This window comes from Mauremys reevesii, linkage group 8 (assembly GCF_016161935.1).
Source record: "Mauremys reevesii isolate NIE-2019 linkage group 8, ASM1616193v1, whole genome shotgun sequence".
NCBI lineage: Eukaryota > Metazoa > Chordata > Testudines > Geoemydidae > Mauremys > Mauremys reevesii.
Genome location: NC_052630.1, coordinates 90,828,073 through 90,840,985, shown reverse-complemented (window position 1 = coordinate 90,840,985; position 12,913 = coordinate 90,828,073). Strand labels below are relative to the sequence as shown.

General features: G+C 40.1%; 1 protein-coding gene across 5 annotated transcripts in view; it reads left to right on the top strand.

The window, feature by feature from the left end:
* Window positions 1–12,390, top strand: part of LEPR (leptin receptor) — a 62,849-nt gene extending 50,459 nt beyond the window's left edge. For 4 of the 5 annotated variants that reach the window (XM_039486438.1, XM_039486437.1, XM_039486436.1 and 1 more), the window contains 6 exons: window positions 1,175–1,391; window positions 2,960–3,142; window positions 4,092–4,187; window positions 4,906–5,008; window positions 5,880–5,955; window positions 11,569–12,390. In XM_039486438.1, the coding sequence (XP_039342372.1) occupies window positions 1,175–1,391; window positions 2,960–3,142; window positions 4,092–4,187; window positions 4,906–5,008; window positions 5,880–5,955; window positions 11,569–12,390 (1,497 nt within the window). Of the gene's footprint in view, window positions 1–1,174; window positions 1,392–2,959; window positions 3,143–4,091; window positions 4,188–4,905; window positions 5,009–5,879; window positions 5,956–6,942; window positions 11,519–11,568 lie in introns of those variants that run through there. The other variant, XM_039486439.1, reaches the window with a different exon arrangement.
* The last annotated feature ends 523 nt before the right edge of the window (window positions 12,391–12,913 follow it).

Here is a 12,913-nt window from a genome sequence, read left to right as displayed (position 1 = left end):
TGTGGGTTTTTTTGTAAATATTTGCACTTGAGTCTGATGCTTGGCTACATGTGCCAAAAAAACAAAGGCTTCAGCTGGCTACCTGCAGGGGTCAGGAAAGGATCCTCCAGTCCCCTCACCCCCACCCCACATGTATTCTGGTGTGATGTTTTTTTGTCTCCTTCCTCTGAAGCATCTAGATGGCCACAGTTGGAGATGGGACTGTGGACAGGGTAGGCCAGTGCTCTGAGATGACACTGAGAATTATCTCTTTCAAAGGCTTGGTTGGCTGGTTCTTGCTCATATGCTCAGAGTCTAACTGATCACCATGTGTGGCATCAGGAAGGAATTTCCCCCAGGTCAGATTGGCAGTGACTTTGGGGATTTTCACCTTCCTCTGCAGCATGTGGTTCGCTTTCCAGGATTATCTGGGTATACCTCACTTACTCATTTCCCTGTCATTGCAGGACCCTTGGGCATTGTTGCACCTCAGTCCCTCTTATTCTCTGCCCATGGCACAGAATCTAGTCTCCTTTGGGCTTATTTTGGTTGTGAGGCCCTTCTGGCCTTAAACTCTGACTCGGAGTCTTTAAAAACAATGAATACAAGTTATATTGAAAGATGTTAGTCTCCATTTGCCAGATTCTCAGAAAAGGAGGCCAAAAGTCTGTGTGTAGAATTGGTCTAACACCTGTAAACCATCCCCTGTACAATTGCTATGACTCTACATGCAAACTGTGTAATTGCACATGCAAATGATCAGTTAGGTGATTGACTGACTACCCTTATGTAGTCATGGTAACTGTGCCTGCAGCCTCACATGCATTATTGCATCTGGTCCTGAGCCTCCTTTACAGAAAATACGTCCCCAATTTAGGATCATGGCAATTCCTTCTGGCTCTGCATCCTTTAAAAATAATAAGAGAAAACAATGAGTTACCAGAGCAAATTAAAGGTTTGTATTTCCTCGATCACACTTGTCTTAGTAGCTATGGTAGGTAGAGATGTCAGGCGTCAGTGATTATGGAAAAACTTTAGCCTGTTTAAATGGACAGCAATATTTTAGGTATAAGGAAAGTAGTCTCACTGATGGGTATCATTTAGGGTCCTGCTTTCTCAGAACTAGAAGTCTGTTCTCTACTGCCCAGTGAAAATCAAACCCCAGCCAGCTAAAATATACTGATGTTTCCTGCAGCCACTGATGAAGAATTACTCATTATGCAGTGTGTGCGGCTATATTGTAAAGCAGCACACTTCAGAAAACATCACTTGGACTGAATATGTCACCAGTGGCACTACCTATACGTATCCATGGATGGAGGATGCACACACCGTTACAATCCTAGCTGTTAACTCAGTTGGAGCTTCCTCAATGAATTTTAATTTAACTCTGTCACAGCAAATGAGCACAGGTAAGAATAACAGGTTAGTAATAACACTGATGCATTCAGAAGATGTTTAACCTTCAGAATGCCTACTGTGCCTTTTGGCAGTTTTCTTTTAACCAAGAAATCGTTATTAACAAGTACATCTTATGATGACTTTCTCTGCTATTACAGGAATGAAAAGCCTGAAACTCCACATTTTTAACAGAACTGAAATTCCCCAATATTTTGTTTCGGCAACGCCAAAACATTCCCACTGCGGGAACTTTTTGGTGGTTCTGAAATGAAATACGCACCCCAGGACCCCTGGCTGCTCACCTGGGGGACTGCTTGGCTCCCTCGGCTGCCAGCTGCCTAGCCAGCTGGGGATCTGGGCAGCCCTGGCAGCCTGCTGTGTGCGTGTGGGGGACCCAGAGAACTGGACAGCCTGGCAGCCTACCCTGGGGATCCCAGGAAATTGAGCAGCTTGACGTGCTCCAGCTTTCTGAGACCCTGCTGCAGATGAGCAGTGGGAGAACTTGGGAGCTAGCTGGGCGGGCAGGAAACCAGGCAGGCAGGCTCGCTGGCCAGCCTGCTTCTTCTGTCAAGACTTTTGATGAAATCAACGCATTCCTGTGGAACATTTTGATTTCCATTGACTCAGCATTTTTTGACAGCTCACTTACTCATTATTGACTTTACACTTCATAGGAGCACCCTCTTTGTTGATTCACCCAGACTCTGCCTTGTTAGGCGTTAGTCTGTATTTTAAATGTTGTGGGAAGCATTACTGCAACCTATAGGCAGCGCTGAAATTTTGTAAAATAGTAGTTAAAAGCATGTGCTTTTTATGGGTCAAAGTCTGGTTGATGGTGTGCATGAACATACCCCAGAAAGGCTGCAGCTAGCAGCAGGAGTGCAAGATGGAAATTGGCCACCTAGGTTCTTATCCCTGTTCCATAGAAGAGTGTACCAGCGCTTGAGCCATAGATTTATGCTCTGTTTTGCTAGCTACATTTTGATGGTTTTTAGCTATTACGGTATGTCTCAACTAAGGGGTGAAGGTTTGAAAGATCGAGGTAAGAACCAGGAATATTGCTCAAAAAAGGACTATTGCTTAGGAGAGAACTCTATGCGAAATGTGGGGGGAACACAGCCCACAGATTTGATCCGTTTAACACCTGGAGCCAGATACTCAGGGCTTGTCTACATGGTGGGCTAATGTGCTTTATAGGGGTGTGATCTCTCAAGTGCACTAATGATTTTCACATTAATCAGTCCATGTAGATGCTGCTGGTGTGCTTTAATGTAGTGCTGTTTCAAACAGAACTACGTTAAAACACACTAGGGTACCTTCAGTGTGCACTGGCAGAATCTGAATGGACCAATTAATGTGCAACATGTTGGTGTGCTTTAGAAATCACACCTCTGTAGAGCGCATTACCCCACCGTGAAGACGAGTCCTGTGCTGGTGTAAAACAATGTCACTTCATAAACAATAAAGAACCTAAACCATTATAGTCTTTTTCATGGGATCTGAGATGCAGCATGTGTAACCCAACTCTGATTTGGTTTAGCTGATCTCATTTTAATCATGCTTTTTTCTGTTTTATCAGTGAATATCGTGCAGTCACTCAATGCTTATCCAGTAAACAGCAGTTGTGTAATTCTGACCTGGACACTTTCACCTCAAATGTATGTGATAACGTCTTTTGTTATTGAATGGAAAAACCTTAATGAGGAAGAACAAATGAAATGGATACGAGTTGCTCCAAATATTAGCAAATACTATATTTATGGTGAGTTTGTACTTGAAAATAAACACACATGGTATTTTTTAACTGTGTTACAGTGTGGTGAAAGGTTGTACTTTCTGGGTACATGAATCCTGCCTCTTTGCTGTAGCCTTCTCTTTTTTAATGAAAGAATAGTTTGAGTGTTAAAGATTGCTCTTGGCTGTACTGGATCTTACTTGTCAGTTGAGAGTCAGCTATAGAGCTAATGAGCGGGGCTAATACAGAATTGCTGACTGGTCCTTATCGCTGTTAAAAACCCAGGCCCTGGTCCTGCATCACCTTGTGTCACATGGGCATTGGTCCGCAAGGCCATGCGCACCTTAGTCGCTGCACACAAAGGCACTACAGGCTAGTCGGTTCAGATCTGCGCAAATCTCCATATAGTATACTCACTCTGGGCCTGACCCTCCTTTCATTTGCACCAGCTTTATGCTGACATAACTGCCTTGATCTGAATGGAGTTGCTCCTGATTTACATCTATTTAAGGAGCATCATTACCATATTGAACTTGGGAAAAAGTATGCTTCATCTTTGTTACGTCCTGTACATGCGTGGGTTTGTATTTGGTTAGTGAGGAAGTGATAAAGAGGAAAGCTCAGTTATATATGTTATCCTAACACCAATATATGCTGAATGTATGTTAAATATAAATATTACATATATCTGCTATTTATCCAGATTTTACTATATGTGCTTTGTGGCTTTAATATTTATAACCTTTTCATCAAAAGCTAATAATTCCATAAGAAGAAATTGCTAATATATCCAAAATAGATTGTTGGGTCTACATTTGAATCCAAAATTAAAAGGTTTAAACTAGAGAAAATAATTCTTTTTTCCTGTGGGCTTGCCTTGAGCATCTGTTGCATGAGATCAAAGCCTATCTAGAGGCTAGTATTTTATAGTCTTACTAAACTGGAATTTAAATCAAGCCTAATTTCTTCCTTCCAGATCATTTTATTCTTATTGAGAAGTACCAGTTTAGCCTGTACCCAATATTCCCTGAAGGAGTAGGCAACCCCAAAACGACTGATGAATTCATCAAAGGTGACCAATATGATCTTAATTCTTTTGTATTAAGCAGCAGCTGGTTAGTAAAAGTTCCATTTGGATATGATATGGACTCTTGCTCATGTTTTTATGAGAAATGTCAAGAAAACAGTGGTGAAAACACAGTGATTGAAGTATAACTGACCTTAGTCAAGGTGGTATAAATTTGCATAGCTTAGTTGAAGTCAGTGGAGTATCCCCACCAACTTCTCCTGGCACTGTCTTTACATTTAATTTAATACCGTAATGCATTTCAAGATTTGACCCACGTTTTCAAAAGGGCCAGTGTTCTGCAGGGAAAGGGCATATGTTGGGACAGTCCCAAGGGGTTTCTGAGGTCCTGTATTCCCATGGTTCTTCTGTGTATGGGCTCCTCCCTTTGCTTTGTTTGCCTTGGTGGTGATTCTGAGTAACGGGAACAATGGACAATCCCACAGAGACATGGGGGCCTCTGAGTTTTTAGAGTAATTTCACCTCCTGTGTATTTGTCCACATGTCAGGAGTCCTTGGTGTGACACACTGCAATTTACTTAAGGGTGATACAATAGGCATGTATAACCTACTAATGTACAGTCGAGTAATTTGTTTCCAATTTGTATGAATACTGATCATTATCTAAACGGTTCTATTTAGATATTTTTAATTGCAATAAAATTAGGACTGATGACTGGAAAAATATTGCCAATAGTTTGAAACAGATTCCTTTTGTTTTCAGATAGGCGTGAAAAACAGAATGATGCAGGCCTCTATGTGATTCTACCAATAGTTATTTCATCCTTCGTTTTGTTGCTTGGAACTTTGCTGATCTCGCAACAAAGGCATGTTGTTTATTTTCACGTCTGATTCCCTAAATGTGCTTATAAGAAGATACTGCAGCTTAAAAAGTGTGCGCCTATAGAAACATTCATACCTAGTTAGCTTTTGGCACCATTTATATATTTGAGATGTACATTCTCTGAATGGCAGCATAGTCTAGTGCGATGGTTCTCAAACATATTTGATTGCGCCCCCCTTCTTTCTGTCTGCAGTAGTTTATCCTCCCCCCGCACTAGACAAGTAGATATACCGATTTAAAAATAATCAACATGCAACTCTCACTACATATTAAAAAGCGTAAGGCACTGATTCAAACAGAGCCATTTAAGTATAGAGTCATGTCAATTTTAAGTGAGATCCTGCTTACTGGCATCACACCATTGTTACTAGTGTGATGGGGGTGCCTGTTTTTTGAAGCAGAGCAGAGTTCATGCAAACCGATTAACGTACAGATGGCAACGACTTTGTATACATTTGCTAGGCAAGCGAAATAGAAATCCGTCACAATGCACAGCGCCATCAAGAGTCAAATGTACAGCACCATCTGCGGACTGATATGTCTGGAGGAATCAGCTTTGTTAGTTATTCATTGCTGCGGGTAAAATGAGCACAGCAAGCCCCTCTCCAAGCTTCTCATGCCCCCCTTCCCCCGAATAGAACCCCCAATTTGAGAACCTCTGGTTTAATGGATTGAACACAGCACTGGGAACTAGAAATTTCTGAGTGCCCATGTTCAGTACCTTTGAAAATCAGGCCATTACCCTGTCTCTGCTTATGTCCTTGTGCTACTATGCCAGTGAGCAGTTTTATATTTCTGTATTGAGCACTGCCATATACAAAGTGTATATTCAGTACTTTGTCTAAACATTTCAGAATGAAGAAACTCTTCTGGGAGGATGTTCCAAACCCCAAAAACTGCTCCTGGGCACAAGGAGTTAATTTTCAAAAGGTATGGGTTTCCATAGTGATACGTTTTTTAGTATGGGTTTATGTGTTTCACACTCTTACATTCAGTTTAAAGTGTTAAACTCTTAAGAATTATCCAAATAATCAAACACAAGATCTTGAAGCCACTGAGAGTGGCAAAATGCAGGCGCTTTCTTCAGCTGTAGAAAGCTGACAGTTGGATGTGGGCCAGAACCTCGGATCAAGACCAGTTCTGAAATTCATGGGCCATCTTAGAGTATGTTTACACTGCATTGTAAACCTGGGTCTGTGGACCGAGTGTTTCCAAGCCTGCACTTGAGCATCCACACTGCATTGTAAACTTGGGCTTACAGTTGCTGGACCCGGGTCTCACAGCCATGTTAATGCATTCGCATTGCTTTATGCAGACCTTCTGACTCTGGTCTGCGGCATGAGCTGCATCCACGCTGCAAAAAGATAGGGCTTGGACTCAAGTCAGAGCAGGACTTGGACTCTGACCAACTCCTCCAGCAGTATGCCAGGACACAGGTCCTGTATGTTTGCTGACCTGAGTCACACTGATTTTTGTGTGGATGGAAGTGCGGGCTAGGACTCAAAGTTGAGTCAAAGTCCAGGCTTAGCGTGAAGTAGAGCTAAATCCTGCCACCAGATGATGCTTAGCTGTATGACACCCTTTGAAGTTGGGGGGCGGGGAGGGCACATGTGCATACCCAGGGCCAAATTCTTTGCTGGTGCAAACTGGCTCAGCTACAGTTGTGCTGTGCCAATTTACAGACTTAAATGGACATGCACCAGTTCAAACTAGCTGAGAATTTGTCCCTCAGTTCCGGAATTGGACACTTATTGTGTAATCATTGAGACAGTAACTTAAAAATTCAGGAAATTTCAAAAAGAAAATGCATCTAATGGACCCACGACTGTTTAGATTTTTTTTTTCAGATATTGAATTTTCATTCCCAGTGAAGTTTTCTTTTCTCATCTTTTATTTTATTTCATTTCATTTAAACAGAGAATGGACATTCTTTGAAGTCTAATCATGATCACTTCCTGCTGAACCATTGTGCCAGCTCCCAGACTTCATATACAGAATTGTTAGAAGATTTTTCTGTTTACATTCAGAAGACAGGAAACACAGATACAATACATGATGATTGATTTAAAGATAGTCCTGGAAATAGTTTTGTTCAAAACTTAAGATTCCCATGCAAAATCCGGGACAATTGCCATATTGCAGCCTAGAGCAGGGTTTGCTACACATGTAGGCAAAAATCTTGCTTTAAATCACATTTTTATCCTTTGTTTAGTGACTTGTTTATTAAGGCTCTGACTTGCAAAGGGCTGAACACTCCTAGTTTCAATAAGAGTTGAGAATGCCCAGCACCTTTGAGGATGGAGCCATAGAAGCAGAAATATCAGAATGGTCTGAGATTCAGCTAGTTAAGTGCAAGACTTGCCCAGTTATCAACTTAAAATCATTTTTTACCAGAGTTATTGGTTGTTTGCCCAAGAACTAGCCTGATTCTGATGCTGAACAGCTTTGGGAATTTCCACTGACTTTAGGCATGTTGAGGTGGCCAAACCCAGCCACTGGATGTGCACAGCACTCCCATTAAGGTCAATGGGAGCTGATCACATGCATCTGAGTGCAGAATTTAGTCCAAAGAATTTGCAGAAATAATTTAGAGTGTTGTTCATTGTGCCTTAGTTTTCTCTGACAAGGACCATTGTCCATGTTATGTCGTGTAGACAGGTACGTCACTCACTATCATTTAAACACATAGATATTCCCACAGCCACTTTAATAATAGTGTCTGACATTAGGGGTGTGTGTGTGTGCGTGCGTGTGTGTGCAAATCTGTTGTTACCCTTTGTATGGCAACTTCTGCTTAGTGTAATCTCCGTTTAGCATCATTTCATGTTTGTAGCTAACCTATTACTTATTATATTAAAGTTGTTTTTTCTTTTTTGTTTAAAGTGTTGCTGTATTGTTAGAATGCAAAGAATATAATTTAATATTAAACAAAGTTCATTGACGTATATAATGTAGGGCCTGGTCCAAAGCTCCCTGAAGTCAATGATACTCTTTCCATTCGATCCATGGAGCGGTGGACCAGCACCACAATGCTGCTATACTGACAGCAATGGAGAAAATGCTTTACAATTTTGAAAAATATCAAATATGGCTGTAGGGCTTTGAACAAAGATTTGTGAATTGCTGGAGGAAGTGTGTGAGTTGCACAGAGACCTTTTTATTTACTTAATTAACTTAGCTATATATAGAAAGGGAACTTATCACCGCCAGCCCAATAACTCACATGTTGGATCAGGGACTGTGGGCCTGATTCTCCTCTCACTTTGGTGTAAATCAGGAGTAAGTCCATAAAAATCAGTGAAGTTAGACTAATTTACAAACAGCCAAAGGAGGGTAAAGGATTTATACTCCCATGACATTATTCCATGTTCTTATGTCCTGTTGGGTTCCTAGCTAAGGAGAAAGAAGTTATGCATGTGAATATAAAGTGTATTGTGCTGAATAGGAATTGAAGGGTCGTGTGACCTTTGATAGCTTGTACTGCAATACAGTCTCTATATTTAATGCATGCTTCTTTCGTACACTTTATTAATCTTAGTGAAAAATGGGCCACTTGGGTATGTCTATAATGCAATAAAAGACTCATGGCATGGCTGCAGCTGGCCCGGGTCAGCTCACTTGGGCTTGCAGGGCTGGGGCTGTGGGGCTAAAAATTGCAGTTTAGAAATTTGGGCAAAGGCTGGGGCCCAGGCTCTGAAACCTTGCAATGCAGGGGCGTCTCAGAGCCCAGGATCCAGCCTCAGCCTGACTGTCTACACTGCAACTTTTATCCCTGTAGACCATGCCCTGTGAACCAATCAATTCACCAGACTCTGAGACTCCTTATTTTTATTGCAGTGTAGACGTATCCATATGGTCCTCAGATGAGCACCGTTGTGCGTCTCTGATTCCATGTGCATCCAAGGCCAGGGTCTATACTCCTTTGAAAACAGAAGGAATTTATGCAGCGGGGGCTAGATTCTTCCCTCATTTATGTGAATGCAATTTCCAGTGGGAAAAACGAAGTGCAGGACTTGTACTGTAACTCTCATTAGCTTTGATACCCATTGCCTGCATAAAACTTCCACATATCAGCACTAGAAACCTCTAACGTCCTTATGTCTGAAGCCATGTGTAACTCCTTATTTTCTTTTGGTACGTCTGTCAGAATACAAGATTAACTAGATTCAATAATTGGTTACTAATGTGTGTATTTAATATAGTCTGTTCTGTGATTGATACTGCAAGGCTGTATTTATGGAGTATTAGTTTAACAAAATATTATCATTTTTAACCATTAATGCAGTACGGCATAGGATGGGTAAATCCTGCATCTGTAATGCAATCTTGCAAAAATGTACACATATGCTTAATGTTAAGATCCTGGATGATCCCACTGATTTTCCAGTGAAATGACTGTTGTACTTAAGGATAAGGATGTGAATAAGTGTTTGCAGGATTAGGTCATAGGGTCTAATCCTGCAGACCTTACTTATCTAAAGCTCCAAATGATTTCCAAGGGAGATATGGCTGAGTAATGACTATGGCACTATCCCTGAAAAGGTTTATGCACATGTTTAATTTTACATAGTGTGAGTAGTCCCATTGACCTCAATGGGAATATTCCCAGTGAGTAAAGTTAAGCAGGACCTAAGGACTGCAGGATTGTGAGGGGAGCATATTTTGTAGTCTCCTTGTGTCTGGCAAATGAGTGTGAATTAAATTTTACTCTGTGCCACTTGAGACCAGAGTATTCCCTTTTGGTTTCATAGAATTATGTTAACTGCTATAAGATATTTTTGCACAAATCATATGACACACATGTTGAGAACATATTTTACAGCAATATATACACATATTACTCTGTCATTATTTACATTACATTATGGTATTACGTCTTTCTCAGGAGATTGTATATTCATTGTATTTGTATATTCATCTAATATATTTTACTTAGTGACGTGTTTGATTCAGCAGAAAGTGACATTTTCTAATTGAAATATCTATTTTAAAAAGTGGTATTTGATCATTTAATTTTTGATATTTGATTGATAAAAAGTGACAGGCAGTATTCTTAATGTGATCCTGTAGAACTCGTATCCAGAGTTATGCTCATGCTTCAGAGCCTAAGTGAACCTCTAGTTATTGGCAGTCAGTAAGAAACGTGTTTGCCGAGACGTCCATAGCTGCCTACTGTGGGGTTTCTGCTCTGAAGTATCTTATACTGGCCACTGTTGATGAGCAAATACTGGACTAGATGGAGCACTGGTCTGATTCATTACAACAGTTCCTACATTCCTACCTGGATTCATAGGTGATCTGCCTTAGGGAAGGATAAATTTCAGCAAGGGACATTCAATATGAATTAAAGACATTTCTTGGTATATGCATTGTAGCAACTGTCTGCAGCTCATTTCAGTAATCAGTTTGCTAATTTTAAATGTCATATTCACAGTACTTTTGAAGTCCATGGGAGTTCTGAGCATGCAAGCAATGCAGAAGCTATCCCGAATCAGCATTTAGGCTACAATTCAGCAAGGTACCAAAGCAAGTGTTGACATTTAAATATGTGAGTAGTTTAAAAACTTGCTTGAATACCTTGCTAAATCAGGGCCTTAAATGCTATGGTGATGGCTATTCTAGGTTAAACAAACACCCACTAGCCTAAGATAGATACAATTTTACCATACCTTCTTATAATGTACACCAGTCTAAGCATTATGAAATATTCCTCGTTACTTTGGAAGGTTTCCTGCTGTGATATAATATCTGTATGGTTTATTAACATCAATACAATCTGTTGTTTTTAACTACTTGTTTTTTATTTGTCTTAATTAAACTCATCAGTGGGTATACACTTTAAAGTGAACTTTTCTTAGTAGTAAATAGGAAAGCCAGTTTCCTATTGTCAATTTATACTGCGGTATATTTGAAATGTTTTATATATTTCACATCCTTTATGATGTAGGATAGGATGCATCCCTAAAATATGTGTGTGTGTGTGTGTGTGTGTGTGTAAATTTCAAACATGCAGTCCTTACTTACAGGTGAAGATCCTAAAAAAAATATTGGATGGTAGAATATGACTCTAGATAGAATAATTGTAACAGGCAGAGTCATTTCAGTTGTTTGTAAATGATTTTGATTAATTTCTAATATGTCAAATTGTTCATGCAATTGAAATAAAATGCCAAAAAAATCCTGTAGCATATAAGGCTTTATCCTGCAAAGCACTAAAGTACTAGCTTAATTTTAAGGACACGAATAGTGCCATTGAAATTAATGGACTTTGCTGAATTAAGCCAGAATGCTCAGCACCTTCCAGGATCAACCCTTCCCTGCACACATAAGACACAGGCATGTGCTTGTTTTCTTTATCCCCAATTCCCCGCTTCAATACCATGCCACATAGCAGACTTAGGTTTTGTTTGTTTTTCATCAATGTACTTTTTATATTAAAATATGCCATACTAGTTTTCATCTGTGCTTGTCAGTACAGTAACTTCATATTGAAATAAAGCTATTAAATGATAGATGAGCATTAAAATATGTCTTTTCTTCTAGCCTGAAACTTTTGAGCATCTTTTTATCAAGCACCCTGAAGCAATATCATTTGGGCCTCTTCTTCTGGAGCCAGAAATAGTTTTGGAAGACATCAGTGTTGCTAAAGCATTGAAAAGTGAAGACAAGCAAGATTTATTAGCAGTTGATTCAATGTTCACAACGATTCAAGACTCTGAGCATGACTCGGCTTGTTCTAGTAGCCATTTCAGTAACAGCCTTTCTGAGAGTTCCCATGATGACAAAGTCAGTGAAGGAACTATGAGACAGTCCAATATTAAGTACGCTACAATTATCAGTAACTGCAAATCAAGTGGGCTTTATGAAGAGCAAAAGAATCTAAGTGGTTCATTTAATGGATGCTTCCTAGGTGAAGATTCCTTAGTTACAGATCCTTTCTCTAGATCATGGGAGGTGGGAAATCAGGCATTTCTAATATTACCTGATCAACATCCGAGCCAAGCTAGCAAAACTATATCCCTTTCTGTTGTTTCTTCTGAGGGCTTTTCAGAACCTTCAGACCATGATGACACTTTCAGTGATGGAGACAGTCCTGAGAGGAGCCTTTATTACTTAGGGCTAACATCAATTAAAAAAAATGAAAATGATATTTTTTTAACAGAAAATTCTAGAGTGATGTGTCATCTTCACACAAATGGTTTATTCAAAGACATGGGGTTTCTTCAGGATACTTCTTCCGATTTAAATCCCTTTATCAAAAATAGCCTTAAATATGAAAACTCTGTTAAAACCTTTGTACCATACATGCCACAATTTCAGGCAACCACCATTAAACTACAAGAGACAACAGAGACCAAAACTTAAGTCATCACAGCATAGTCCCATATTTCTACCTGATTGCTACTGTTAGTGTTTTTTTTTAGAAGGGTCAATATCTTCACCACCCACCCCACAGGAAACTCTCAAGAATAGTGAACATGTAATGCCCACATTTTGAAGTTGGATGCCTGCTCCTACATTTGACTGGCATAAATCAGCACTTTGGCCCCACAGAATTCCATGTATCGGCCTAATTGAAAAACCTCAGATTAGGGCTTTCAGTTCCTCATTTCGTTGTTTCAAGTATTTGGTACTTAATTAGCTATTTGTGGTGCCTACTCTGCATGTTTCTCTGACCATGTCCTGTTGCAGATACTCAAATGAGAAAATTGGTCTTGAAAGGTCTTATGACAAGGATTCCAAAGGTGGCATTTTATTGAAACTTACCTTTGTTAGGCCAGATCCTAGTCTAAGGCCTGTCTTGGGACAGGCCCTTGGCAGCTTTATAGCAGTCCTGGACCACTGGTGATTGCATCAAATGTGCATGGCTACCAAGCCCCTCCCCTTC